This window comes from Carassius gibelio, chromosome B3, assembly GCF_023724105.1.
Source record: "Carassius gibelio isolate Cgi1373 ecotype wild population from Czech Republic chromosome B3, carGib1.2-hapl.c, whole genome shotgun sequence".
NCBI classification, from domain to species: Eukaryota; Metazoa; Chordata; class Actinopteri; order Cypriniformes; family Cyprinidae; genus Carassius; species Carassius gibelio.
Window position 1 is genome coordinate 32,603,659 of NC_068398.1, and position 15,235 is coordinate 32,618,893.

Sequence of the window (15,235 nt, forward strand, 5' to 3'; positions counted from 1 at the left end):
AGGCTTAAGTCATTGGTTGCTTTGATCGATTATGGAAGTAACATGGCATTGACTTTTGGGCCTTTTTCCATCAACACAAATATATACAAAAATGTGTGCAAATCCTACGGATGCATAAAGATCAATAAAAAGACATCCCTTTTTTCACTGGGTATTGTTATATTTATTTCACAAAACAATAATATTCAACGATGTAGAGTAAATAAATTATTATAAATTAAATATCTCCCAGAAACATGGCATTGACTTCCAGCCTCTGTTCATCAACACATTTTAATAAGAATATTTCCATATCCTCGCGATTGTCAAAGACAAACACACAGGCATCCCTTGCTTTCTCACTCTCTCCTTTCAGGTAGTCTTTGATCATATTAGACTGTTTTTCTCCGTCCATCTGGAGAAATTCAGGCTCTGTCACCTCTCCATGGAACAGCTCAGCTCACAGTGGCTCTGAACCCAGCACCATGCCACACCAATGTCCCGTATGTTCCTCTTCAGTTCCTCTGCGATCTTCTGTTGAAAGTACAAAATAAACTGTGTTTGTGGGGTAAATCTAAAATTACTATAATTATTTTCACAAAAAAAAGAAGAAAAGTTTTGACCTCATCACTGTCATCTTGAACCATCACAGTTTCCGTACTAGCTGGCTGTTTGGTGATGGTGGACTCAAGGTAGACTCAAAGGTTAGGTAAATGGACCATTTGTAGAGCATCTTTTTAGTATTTCCAACCACTCAAAGCATTCAACACTTTTCTAAACATTCAACATTGTGGCCTCTCCAAAGTTTTGTTACTGCTTAACATTCTAGGAGGAAACATTTAGTGTGTCTGGGTAGTTTAAATCCATTTTATTAACCAGTTGTGTGTACCTTAGATGTGACATGTTTTGCAAAAGCAAATGACACCATCACCTTTGGAGCTGAGGGATGTCATCCTAACAGACAAAACACAAAATAAAAAATGAGAATGCATTCGAAAAACTTCTGGAAGAAAATAAATATATAAAAAAGGAAAACCTTCCAAAAGAAAATTTGAGGTCATCACCTGGCTAAAGTCAAATGTCCAGTACAGGGCAAATAGAGTGCATACTGAAACAGACAACAAATACCATTGAGAAAATTGAAATATTATAATTTACTGACAATTTACTGTACCGTACAGATAACACTAGACTGTATTCATCTAAATACTGCATGTAAACTAAACTAAACTTTGCCATTACCATAACTGCTCAGAATCGGTAATTCACAGCTTACCATCAGCACGAACAGACCACAGTGCGGCTGCTTAGGGCCCGGAAGAAAATCGCCCTCGGTGATTTCTCTCGGCAATGTCCCACCGCCGCCAGCGAGCCGCTGGTGGGATGACAGCCGCACGTGGGCGACCACGCGGATTGGCGCGATTCACCTCCCCCCCGCTCTCCAATGTGCTTGGAGGAGGGTCTTCAACCTGCCGCTGGAGCATCGGAGATTATTTCATTCGGTGCGGCGGGGGGCGACAATTTTGACGAGGCACTGTCCCTAACAACGTCCGAGAAGGACTGGGCCCGCTCTCCGGAGGAGCGCTCTGAAGTGGAGGGACACGCTGCATTCCAGGATGAACTCGTCCGGATTCTCACTAAGGCCGTGAGTGGTCTGGGTTTAGAGTGGGAATCCCCCGACGAACCAGCTAAGAGCAAGATGGATTCTTGGTTCTTTTACTCGGGCCGCCGAGCTGCTGCTCCGAGGAAACGAGCCCCATTCCTCCCAGACCTGCACGACGAGGTCGCTAAGGCGTGGCTGCGCCCCAATCGGCTCGCGCTCACGCTGGTGGGTCAGAAATTTTCACCAAAGTCGATGGAGCGGAAGCCCGTGGATACACGCGCATTCCGCCCGTCGAGGAATCCATCGCTGCGCACCTCTGCCCCTCCTCTGCTTCCCTGAAGACAGGTGCCACGCTGCCGTCAAGGCCCTGTCGTTTGACCGCACACGTAGCGGACAAAGCGTACGCGGCCTCGGGAGAAGCAATCTCTGCTCTGCACACGATGGCAGTGCTCCAAGTTTTTCAGGCACAGCTTCTGAAATCCCTGGACGAGGGCGGGGCGGATCCGGAGGCGTTTAAAGATTTACGCGCAGTAACGGATTTCGCGCTCAAAGCCACAAAGAAGACGGCCCAGGCGATCGGACGGAGCATGGGCTACATGGTTGTGCTCCACCGGCACCTGTGGCTTACTCTCACTGAGCTGAAGGATGCGGACAGGAGGGCGCTGCTCAAAAAAAAAGCACGCTAAAACCATGGCAGAACACCGACTTCTACCAGCGCGGCGTCCAGATGGGTCTGGTCACGCGGCGGAAAGTGGTCACGACGGACGCGTCGACGACGGGCTGGGGAGCTCACTGCAATGGCTTACCGGCTTCGGGCCACTGGACAGAATCGGAGAGAACGTGGCACATAAATCGCCTCGAGCTGAGAGCGGTTTCTTTAGCCCTTCAGAGTTTTATGACGCAAATCAGGGGGCACCACGTGTTGATTCGCACAGACAACATGACAGTGGTATCGTACATAAACCGCCAGGGCGGAGTACGCTCGAAAGCCCTGTACAGTCAGGCAGCACGCCTTTTACTGTGGGCCGATCATCATCTGCTCTCCATTCGAGCAGCGCACGTTCCGGGATGCCTGAACAGTGGCGCGGATATGCTGTCAAGGAACGTGATTCCTCACGGAGAATGGAGACTGAACCCTGGGACAGTGAGGCTGATCTGGGAACAGTTTGGGAAAGCGGAGGTGGACCTGTTCGCGACAGAGGAGAACACGCATTGCCCTCTGTTCTTCTCGCTGTCACGCTCTCCCCTGGGCGGGGATGCACTCACAATGCCGTGGCCAAATGCTCGTCTGTATGCATTTCCCCCGCTAAAGATTTTGTCACAAGTGCTGCACAAAATCAGAGAGGAGAAAGCGTCAGTGTTATTAGTCGCTCCCCGATCTTCTAGAAATACTAACAGCTCCCCCGTGGCCGATCCCGCTGAGACGAGATCTCCTGTCTCAGGCAGACGCCTCGATATGGCACCCATATGATACTGGTGTGCGGGAACCAGTAAACCCGTGTTCGTTGTCTCACCACGTGATGTACACGATTGCGGAGGCACGAGCCCCTTCTACGAGACGCCTGTACTCTTGTAAATGGGCAGTCTTTGAGAGGTGGTGTGAATCGAATGGTCGGGACCCGGAAAGCTGCCCCGTGTCTGACATTTTGGATTTTCTGCAACAACGAATGGATGGCGGCAATATGCCCTCTACGCTTAAGGTTTACGTTGCAGCTATCTCAGCTTTTCACGCTGCTATTGACGGGCGCTCAGTTGGGAAACACGATCTAGTGATCAGATTTTTGAGAGGCGCGAGAAGACTAAAACCCTCCCGCCCCCCGACAATGCCATCCTGGGATCTGGCTACGGTGCTGGGAGCACTAGCCCTCCCGCCATTCGAGCCACTTCAGTCTGTCGGCTTGAAGGAGCTCACGCTTAAAACCGCGCTGCTGCTCGCCCTTGCTTCGTGCAAGCGCGTGGGGGATTTGCAAGCGCTCTCGGTGAATGCGGACTGTATGCAGTTTGGACCAGGTGATTGTAACGTCACGCTCAAGCCAAAGTTTGGCTATGTGCCTAAATCGCTCTCGACACCATTTAGATCGCAAGTAGTGGCTCTTTCTGCCTTCTCTCCGGAATCGGAGACCTCATCGGACGGCACCCCGAGTCAGGTGTTGTGTCCGGTAAGGGCTTTACGACTCTATGTCAACCGCACGGCTGCGTTTCGGCAATCCGAGCAGCTGTTTGTATGCTTCGGAAGCAGCACCAGAGGACAGCCTGTCTCTAAACAACGGCTGTCACATTGGGTGGTCGACGCTATTGCTCTGGCATATTCTAGCCGTGGTATGGAATGTCCTATTGGTGTTCGAGCCCATTCGACGAGGGCTGTCTCCTCCTCGTGGGCGTGGACTAAGGGGATTTCTATCAAAGATATTTGTATGGCGGCTGGATGGTCTTCGCAGAATACCTTCGCCAGATTCTACAACTTGGACGTGCAGTCATTAGCCTCACAGGTTCTATCGGTGAGTACAACCTGTGGTTCTTCCTGCAACCACTAGCCGCTCGACGGCGCTGGTGGTTTCGACCAGGTCCTGTAGGGAGAGGTTCAGACTGTAACGCCTCATACGGTCATTCCCTATGTGTGCCCAGAAATTCATTCTAATGGTTGTTCACTGTTTTGCTATACCCTTATATGTGGGTTCACAGGATTGTGTCATATTTGTATAGCTATAGGGCTGCACCTCTTTCAGACATATTTTTAAATAACCTGATTGGTCCCCCTCACGGGAATCTATATCCAATCCCGTCGAGGCATGTCGCAGGGTCGTATCTGATTGGCTGGGGATTTACTTTATCTTAATGTATACAATAATTATTTATGATTGCTCCGCCGAGGCCGAGCCTTTTTAATCGCTGTTCCCACGGCATTGTTCTATACAGTCCCCAAGGCGTTAACGCCATGTCGAGAGACCGTTCTCGAGAGGGAACGTCTCCGGTTACTGTCGTAACCTCGGTTCCCTGAGAGACGGGAACGAGATATGGCGTAGGCCGCCGTGTTCACTGCTCGGATCTGCTGTACTGTCAATTCAGTCGGAAGATTCTGAGGTTATGCCGCCAACACGGCACAATATATAGTGGCGAGGCCACGCCCATATTTGCCGTCTTGACTGGCATTGGCCAGTGAGAGTTGCAACTTCACTGGCGTTGTGCAATAGGATTTCAGGTAGGTTAGGAAGGAAGGGAGTCCCCCAAGGCGTTAACGCCATGTCTCGTTCCCGTCTCTCAGGGAACCGAGGTTACGACAGTAACCGGAGACGTTTTAATGAACTTCCGTGGGCTATTCATTTTAAGATGAAGTAACCTGTAGGATTGTAGAAAAAAAAGTTAACAAAAGTGTAGAGTGTACACAGCAAGCTACAAAACACACATAGATAAATAACAACAATATTCTCATCACTTTAGTGATTCCCAAGAAACTACAGGTCATCTTGTTGTTCTTTGAGATTCACATACATATTTAGATTATACAACATACATATACAAACACAAAACCAATCAATATCTAAAGACATGCTCTCACCATACCTCCATGCTCCACTGCATGACTTATGTGGTTCTCTAGGTGAAGTGTAAAAGAGAACGTCTCCGGTTACTATCGTAACCTCGGTTCCCTGAGAGGCGGGAACGAGACATTACGTCAGCTAAGACGTATATGTGAACTCTTCCCTTCTCCACTTTCACTGAAATCTTATTGGCTAACGCCAGCTGGGGACAGCTGGCCAATTGACGCAAAGCATGCAAATACTGGCGGGTCAGCGGGCAGTATAAAATGCATGGGCACATGAGTGCCATTAAGTAGTCCTTAGGAATGAACTTTACAAAAGGAACGACAAAATAATATGATTTTATGTTTGCGTTCATAAGGGAATCTGCTGACGGTCATGTGCTGCGGTGTCAAAGGAACATCTCAGCTGAAGACAATGAGGAAATAATGTTGTCCCATTTGCCAAGTGAATTCTTAACAAGTACATAATGACATCCACGTGCTCTGCTCACTCCAAAGTCCCTACTCCAAGGGGATAGGGATGATCACTTCCATCCCAGTAACCATTCTGCACCGAAACAGTTATTGTACAGTATATGTACAGTTATTCATTGTTTATAAAATTTTGTTATAGTGTTTTTATTCGTATAGTAGGCACTAACTGAATGTTTCAACAATTTGTTAACAGCATTCATTTTGAAGCAGCTGATTTCAATGGTGGGGTACAGCATACAACATTTTACATGGAAACGTAATGCTACTAAATATATTTGCACAATCTTGGAGAGTCTGAAATGTTGCTCAATCAGGATATTGAAATATACACCTCATAATTTATTTAGATAAATAACTACTACATAGAGTAAAGACATGAAGCTTTATTTCAAGATGGTTAGTTAAGTATTTCATTGCATTACAGAACAATACAGTAACAGAGGCTATATTTTCTTTTTATATATTCAAATACATTTTTTGATACTAATAGGTTAATGCTTAATAATTCCTGAATAATTATGTACATAAAGAAATAGACTATATTTTGTGTTTGATTGTTACCTGTGTCAGTAGAGAGCAGCAGACACACCCACCTAAACTGTTTAAATATATCACTTATCCTGTCCCAAAAGACCACACAAAGTAAAAAGTGAATTTACATACACCTAACGAAAATGAATCCTGTTTGACTGATTAGCTTCAAATCGGGTGATTTTAGGTCGGTGGTTTGCATGTGACTCAATGGTGACTCTAGAGATTAATAAGTTCGAACACTTCTGGTGGCTTCACTGCCTGTTGGCAGTTTATAGTCTAGCGTAGACTCATGGTCTGGAATTCATGGCAGCTTTCACTGGCCAAGGCCCACCCATAAAGACCTTTGACTGACATGTCAAACAACCAATCACAGTTTGTTTCATTCATCATCATGGTTCAAGGCGTTGAAATGTCACCACAATAACTGTAAAACTCTCAGACATATTTAAAAGATTATATTAGGGCTGCATGATTAATCGTATTTTAGTCTCGATAACGATATCCACCTTTCTCGATTAATTAAAAATAATTGTCACGATAATGGCCGGCTTGTTATTTATCCTTAAATATGTTTTTAATTTGGCATTTGCGTTATCTTGCATTGCTAACAAGTCTCACTTATGGCGGAACAAGCACTGATGATGATGCTATGAAAACCATACATACGAATTTAGCGATCTCTCCACAGCGATATATTCTGCTTACATGAAAGTGTCATATAGACAATGTGTGCTTTTTAACAAGCCATTTGTACTGTTAGTCTTACCAAATGTGCCATGATCAAACTTTGTTTGAGTTTCAATAATGGATCTATTGTGTTTGAGGAAAAATTGACATGTATTGGAATTGTTGGAATTTATATTAAGAGTTTCTAGAGTTTTTACCAGTTTTCGTGTTGAAAATTGCATGGCATTGCATTAGTTTTCAGTGTGTATTAACAATGTTTGAGCAAGTTTATCTGAGTGGCTGTTTCCCATTTGCGAAAAAAATGTCACTTAGAAAATGTAATGTGAATACAGAAGACAAAACACTAATGACAGGACACACTAACCACAACACATCCACAGCTGTAAATCCTGGTTTAGTTAGGAAGGTAAGGGTCCACTGAACGACGTCTCATGGAGCACGTTTAGTCCAACGAAGCAAGAACGTTGTAATATGGATCATAATTCCTTTGTTTACGTTTCAGTTCTTCAGCGACAGAACTGTTTGTGTCCGTTATGGAGTAAATCACAGTCAGAAACTGCATCTTGGTAGTGAACAAATGGCATGGTTTTGTAGTGTACAGTGTCACAAACAGAATGAAACGATCCACACAAAAAAAAATGAAATATAGGCCAAAGATAGTATATTTGAATTCTGGCGCTCTCTCCTGATGGCTCGTGACTTGCTCTGACGCACCTGTCAGCTGATGGAAGGCGGAACTTATAGCGATCGCCTTTTTCTTTATTTGTTTTATTTTTCAACAGTTTTCATATGTGTGAATGTGTTTTCTGTTGAATGTGAATGTATCTGCATGATGACCATCTGTTCGAGCGCAAATCGGCACAAATCAGCTCGCTATTACTGTGAAATCACTACTGTCATGGCTTTAGATGAACGCCATCTGTATTAATAGAGAGAGTGGTTTATTGACTTTATGGTGCATCTCTAGGATTACCATCTCTATAACTGGCCATCAGTACATCATCATTTATTTTCATTGTAATTCCTTGTAAATGCTGCATTTCTAGCAAACTCAGGATGTCCCGTAATTGGTAGGGCTGGGTATCGATTCAGATGTTCCAGATCGATTCGATTTCGATTCACAAGGTATCAAATTGATTCAATTGCGATTCTCGATTTGATTTTCGATACTCGATTAAATTAAATGAAGATAGATTTAATACAAATAATATATTTATAAAAAAGAACAGTGAACATAAGTTTACAATTGGGTAATTAATAAAAAGAAATTAAGAGCCACAGACCTGTATAATAAACTCTTTTATTTTAGGTACACTTGGGTACATTAAAACAGAACTCATTTCTAATTTTCAAATGTATACAATTATGTTAAATAAATAAAAGTTTGATGCAAAATGCTTTGTTCATGTCCACAACATTATCATCGTCTTTGCTTACGAAATCTAAAATGCTTCCATACCTCTGACTTTTTATGTTAAGGTGGCATCAACGTCGACAAAGCACCTGAAACCCTTAAAGCCAGTGGTTCTCAAACTTTTTTTCCAGCGGGCCACATTATGGTCCAGGTACAAGTCCCGCGGGCCGCTCGCATATAATTTACACAATATGTCACCAATACAAACCAATCTGATTTATAATATTATAGCCTAAATATTATGATATCTAATCGATTAGATTCATTGAAATAAATAAATAATTATACTCCCCATAAATAAAACACCTGATTCTGTCGGGAGCTGAACAATTTTGTGAAATTCGGCTCGATGTAGTAACAGCACAATGAAGTTGCGATTGTAAAGTCTGTGTTAACTTTCTGCATGAGCAATCCGGACGCGGACACTGACTTATTCCATTTATGCTTCCGAAAGCACACTGATGGTCCGCTCTGCAACAAACATGTTGTAACAACCGCACAAAGGACAGGGAAGGCAGAGACCCGCACAATCAGATGGCAGTTTACACACGATTCTTTATTGCTTGTTAAAATATGACATTATCTCATAAAACAGATTACCCCCCTTGTTAGCCAAAATTGGCCCACATACAAAGCGGATGAGCTCATGTCAGGCGAGGAGGATACACAGGAACTCTTCAATTATCAGTTTATGAGTCCACCTAATCAGCTTCTCCAATCTCAGTATTATCTTAAACCGTTACATCGGTCACGAGCTCTCCTAGCCCAAAGTCGTATCCCTAACTGTCTAACACATTTACCCCACCACTGACTGCCTATCTTCACCGCCGGAGTTACTAATTATCCTGAGTGGCCGTCTAGCATTTCCCCATCAGTGAGAGCTCGCGGAATCTCTCTCAAATAGTACTCAACCCATCCTTTAATAATCATCATCTCCTCCCACATCAGCTGTACACTTTAATTTAATTAACACAATTCGGGGCATGTACATTAATAACACCTAAATTCCAATTATTTCCTTCTCATTACACTAACCCCCCTCCAGGCAAAAAGTACTCGTACTTGAGTTAAGCAGATAAATCATAATCCAACAAACTGGTCAGGACCCTCCTGGCTCGCGACGAACGTCTTTCAGCCAATCCATTCTTTATCCCAGACCACGACTCACATGCTGTAGATCCAATAGGTAAAGCCGCACCAGAAAGGGCTGCACCCACATCCAATGTAGGGACAGGTAACGGAGTAGAAACAGAAGGCATCACAACATCCAACCCAGGATCAGATGGCAGAGCAGAGTCAGTGGATGATAAGGTGTAGTTCTTGTTTTATGCATCTGCAGCAACCCAGACAACTCGGTAAATAACTTTGATTCAAAGTTTTGACCTTGATCCGAATGAATACTGCGCGGGACCCCAAATCAACACACCCACTCTTGCACCAAAACTTTAGCTATCGACGCTTTTTCTTGATTTGGAAGCGCAACCGTTTCGGTCACTTTGAGAAATAATCCCCAATTACTAGGACATACTTATTCTTCTCTCCAGTTAAAGGCCCACCCTTGCTCAAACTCCAACTGATCCCACATGGACAAAAACCCTCTCACTTCCACTTTTGTCTATGTGTTCAGTCGCTGGCATTCTCCACATTAATTTTTTTTCTCCCTTTTATCAAACTAATGGTTGTTGATGACTATTTGAATTGAATTCTTGAAGTGCGCGCTTGTATGTGTTCGTAATGTTATGTAAGTCTGCTCATGTCTGAAAATTTATGAAAAACAAAATAATTTCACATAAAAACATTAGGCTATTATATTTTTTAAGTAGCCTACATTTTATTCAATTACTGTAAAAAATATAATTAATTGTAAAGCAAAGGTTTGTGTGTGTGTGTGTTTAGTATATGGTGGGCCACATTTGAATTTGTGACGGGCCGCGGGTTGAGAACCACTGCTTTAAGCACTGAATGAATTAATGAATGACAGGGTCGTTGGTAACATGGCACAAGGCATATAAGAGGGTGACATCTAGTGGAGAGGATTTGTAATTATATTACCGCTAATCTTACGTTCAATGTCTGCGGAAATAAATATGGAAAAAAATCGATTCATGGCCTTTGAGAATCGATTTTGAATTGACCACATTTTATAAAACGATTAATTGAAAAATCTTTTTTTTTTTTACCCAGCCCTAGTAATTGGCATACAAAGTTTAATCTTTTTTATTTAAAGCGTGGTCAGTTTTTACGTTCACCATTAATGTGAAAGACATTCACCGTCATAAGATTGTGTGATATCCACTGGCTCGTCTTCGCGGTTTAAAACGGAAGTAGCCTATTTCCAATATTGTTATGCACCCACGCTACAACCTGAATAGTCAGATGTATTGTGGACACACTCTAAACGCACAGAGACACGGCAAACAAACCCAAATAATTCACACCTTTTATTATAGTAATATTCTATTTATAATATATGTTTATGACATTCCCAGTTATAGTTCTTGTGCATTGCAGTTGTGCACAAGCTGCATTTGCTGAAGCTGAAGCTGAAGAGCTGAATGAACACTGGTAAACTGAGGAAAATGCATCATACATTTTGATATTTATACAACACAAATATAATAGTACAACTTATATACGTACAAAAAGACCAAATGCACACATGAACTCAAACTAAGTGACGTGCAAACCAGAATGTGTAACTTCTCTTGTGGATGTGCTCTTGGCTCTTCTTGCAACAATGCGCTGAAACCAAATGAATTAATACATGTTTATTATAATCGTGTCTTCATTATAATGTTATATATATATATATGATAGGTAAAAATTGATAGCCTGAATGCACTGTAAGTCGCTTTGGATAAAAGCATCTGCTAAATGCATAAATGTAATTTAAATTTAATTGAATATATTGTAAGCTGCGTGCGCTGAGCTGAAGATGATCACCAGCAAACTGAAGCACCATATTAACCCTGTATAGACTATAGTTTAACCAAACACATTCTATATGAGAAAAATCTGATTTATATGCATAAAATAAACACAATATTATAATGTACAATTGCACAAAAGACTGTTAATGCACAAGCAAACTTAACTGTGCAAGTTGTGTGGATCCGTTGTGGATACGATATTCTCTTAACAATGCGCTAAAACACGGCTAACAAAGATTCCGCTACATTACTTTACAGTAGCTAAGGCCTAACTTAAAAATATTCTTGTTTGCCGTAACCAGACCGACACTGTCAATTTAGGACAGACTCAAATTTTTTATTTTTATTTTTTTGCTTTTAGTCCGACCGACTTGCCGGTTGTACATTTGCATTAAGACCGACCAATTTTTTTTTTTTACTCTTCAAACAACTAATACAAAAGCAATAAAATAATATTAATTATATTTTAGTAAGTATTGTAAATATATAAATTGCCTAGGTCTACATACAAATGAAGACTACGTTCTTTCTTTTAAATAAAAACCTGTGACATCATGTTTACATGGATGTCACACTATGGCCTCTGAGTTCGCTTCATTTCATACTCTCATTCACTGTCAAAGTCAACGGTTCTCACTTGGTAATGATGGCTGTGGCTGCAGTAAACAAAATGTTCGCGGTCACTGTTCAAAGTCATATGGGTTCGGGCACTATAATACATCTAAAACATTCATTAAAAACAGTTCGACACCGTTTTAACTTGGCACAAAGTTCTGGAAAAACTGTGCCCATATCTTTTCCCATCCCTTCTCCCGTCTAGTCTAAACGTGATCGTGTCGTCTGTCACTTTATGTTCGAAAATCTATTGCACGAATCAATTACACCAACTAACACAAGTTTCGAAAACAAAAATAGGAAATTGATTTTAATGACCCTCTATCAGAGTGCGTCCAGTTTTTTTTTTTTTTTTGGGAGCAAGCTTCAAACAGCAACTGCAGCTTTGGACACACACGCATAACAACAAATAATACTTCTGCACAGTGTTTCTCTTTCACAACAGAAATGTGAATTCTGCCGGTATTCAGAGAGTCTCATGCATACAGATACAGATTCGGGTTAGAATCGCCTATGCCATTTTTTGTTTACATTTTTACAAAATTTTTTGTAAACACAGCCATGTTGAAGCCTGCAGTAAATGTTTTGCATTATGGCAGTCCACTCTGTTTATTGTTTTTCGAGAATGTTGCACACCTGTTTGTCATTGTGCATGTAACTTAACGCCAATAAATCATCAAAAATACTGGTCTTTACCAATATATTGAATCTTTACATTCGTCCTGCCTGTTGTCCTTGGATTTACTTATATTTGGTGTTATTTGCCATATAAAATTTAAGACATGCAAAATAGATTCAATGAACACTTGTCTCTCAAATCAAAAAGGATTTTCTTCACAAAAGTGACAACCCAAGAAAGCAAAGTAAACGGTCTCTCATTTGTAGGTTGCATTGACATGTAGCGGTGGATGCAAGTAAAACAGTATAACAGTACCTCATTTTTTTTTCTTTTCACCTGAAAATAATGCAATAAACTTTTACATTTTAAACTTTAAAATTTTTGGGCTATATAGCCTGCATCAAAATGAGGTTTGCAATGATGATATTTCAAGCAATTAAAAACCATCATGGTGAACAGTGCACATCTAAAATGTCTCTGCAGGAAATAATTCATTATTTATCGGCTCTAAGATATCGGGCAAATTATCTTATCGGTTCGATAACGATAACTGAAAAATTAAAATTTATCGCAGATATCGATATGGTTTATATATTGATATTCATATATTGTGCATCCCTATTTGAAATGATCTCTGGTGGGATGAAAATGCACATACAGACAGTCTGCTGTAAATTAAATGTTGTATTTACAGATTGGGTAAAATGTAATTAATTTTTTTATTAACTTCATGTCAAAATGAAAAATGTTTTCTGTTTCCACATACAGTTCTGAAATCAAGTTTAACATCAATTAGGAAGAAAAGATGAACTCTTCAGCCTGTGAAATGAGTGTGTGTGAGGAGAGAGAGCAGGAGGCTCCTGATCACACTCAGAGAGCAGCATCTCCAGGATTCAGCTGTGTGTCAATGAAGAGTAACGGCTCCATGATTATTCCTCCTCATCTCAGTGATGTTGACGCTCAAAGAGCATCATCTCCAGGATTCAGCCATGTGTCAATGAAGAGTAACAACTCCATGATTATTCCTCCTGGACTCGGTGATGGACCTGCTGTGACCTCTGACCCTTTGTGAGTAATATTCACTATCTGCTGCGGATGTGAAATTATAACATGATGAATCATTCATGAAATAACTTTTTATCTGAAACATTAGTAAATCACATTATAAAGAAAAAAAGAGAGACATATTAAGTTAATGTGATTTAAAGGTCAGAGCGAGGTGACTTTAGTAACTGTAGAAGTTGTATCCAAATGTAGCTGTTTGGAAAAACTCCACAAACATGGGTTAGGATTTGTAGAAAACTTTGACATGTAGTTGTAAAGTTACTTTGTAAAATAAAATGTCTTCTGGACTGTCAAAATAAAGTGTTTCTGGTCACTAAGCTCAGAATCCCTTTGAACCTCATAAAACAACATTATTGAATCCCTCATGCTATAAACATAGACGTTTAATTCATAAACTTTCCCACTTACAATATTTTCATTCAGGGGTTAGAATGATTCTGAACTGAAGGCTGTTGGACCTAATTTAAAAATAGCTTGCTACACTAAGATAGAAATATGGAGTTGATCTATCAGGAGTCCTGACAGATGCTCAGTCACAGAGAGTTTAAGGTATAATAGCAGGTTAAAGGGACTCCTGTGGTCATCATAGCTTCATTTTGTAAGGTACTATTACCAGCTGAAGTATCTCAGTACAACTTAATCACAATACCACCCATGTTTTATTATCTGCCACAGCTCGTGTTTCACAAGTAAGAATATTTGCATTGTGCACCATACTATCCTTTAGTCAGTCCCTCCAGAAAAACGCAGATTTTTTTGTGATTGTTGCGGGCAAAAATCCTTGATTTTGTGGAACGTTTTATAAAAAAATGCGATGGAATATGCAGGATATTTTTGCAATTTTATGCGATGTAATTGTGTGAACTTGCAAAAACTGCGATGAAAAAAGAGAGAAAAAAAAGGTGATTCCCCCAACACCTTATTCTCACTAGGCTACTACCTTAATGTAAAGAGTAATTTCTTATTACTTCCTATGATAAGCAAGCATACTAAATCACGGAATATTTAAGTTGCAATCTCTTACTGCAACGTAAATTATTTTACATACTACTAATATAATTACAACTGTAAGTTTTTGGTACTGTTCTGTAACAAAAAAGTGCAATCTTACAACTGTAATGTTGCATCAACTTTTGAATGAAACTACAACAGTCCACTGTGAAAATGAAAATATAACTGCGTAGCCTCTAACACTGTTGGTAGCCTAGTGAGAACGGGGTGTTGGGGGAATCACCTTTTTTTCTCTATTTCACCAAATCGCAGTTTTCGCAAGTTCTCGCAGTATAATTTGCCCCCACTGTCATGTAACAAATCAGGAAACTGCTTCGCGCGGTATTTCGCGTTTATTTTTGTTGGCAGAAAAGAATGATTTGTGCACTTCAAGTTTCACCCTGGTTTCACTGCGGGGTTTGCAGATGATGGTCACGTAATTACGTCACTTCATAAGGTTCCCATGGCAATAGGGGAAAAATGGCGCTTTACTTGTGTGAAGTAAACACAACATTTTTCTACTTTCTGTGAGTTTTTTGGAATGAAAATACAGGGATTATGAAATCATGCTAGCCCCGCATATTTTGCTTGCTGAAATCGGCAATTCATGCGGCGTATTTGAAAAAATGCAACCCCCGCATAAATATGCCCTCTTTTGACTGATTATGCAATAAATCAGGCGATCGCATAATCGTGTTTTTCTGGAGGGACTGTTCAGTAAAAATTGTGGCACTGTCCTCTTGTGCCTGCTACAAGCTGATATACCATTCAACCCAAAATGGGA

General features: G+C 41.0%; 1 protein-coding gene across 12 annotated transcripts in view; it reads left to right on the top strand.

Moving 5' to 3' along the window:
* Nucleotides 1-15,235, top strand: part of LOC127953119 (NACHT, LRR and PYD domains-containing protein 12) — a 179,265-nt gene that overhangs the window by 134,041 nt on the left and 29,989 nt on the right. For 3 of the 12 annotated variants that reach the window (XM_052552050.1, XM_052552048.1, XM_052552054.1), the window contains exon 2: nt 13,165-13,464. The exons of the other annotated variants lie outside the window; for them this stretch is intronic. In XM_052552050.1, coding sequence (XP_052408010.1) covers nt 13,202-13,464 — 263 coding nt within the window. In that variant the 5' untranslated portion in view covers nt 13,165-13,201. The remainder of the gene's footprint in view (nt 1-13,164; nt 13,465-15,235) is intronic. 12 annotated transcript variants of the gene reach the window in all.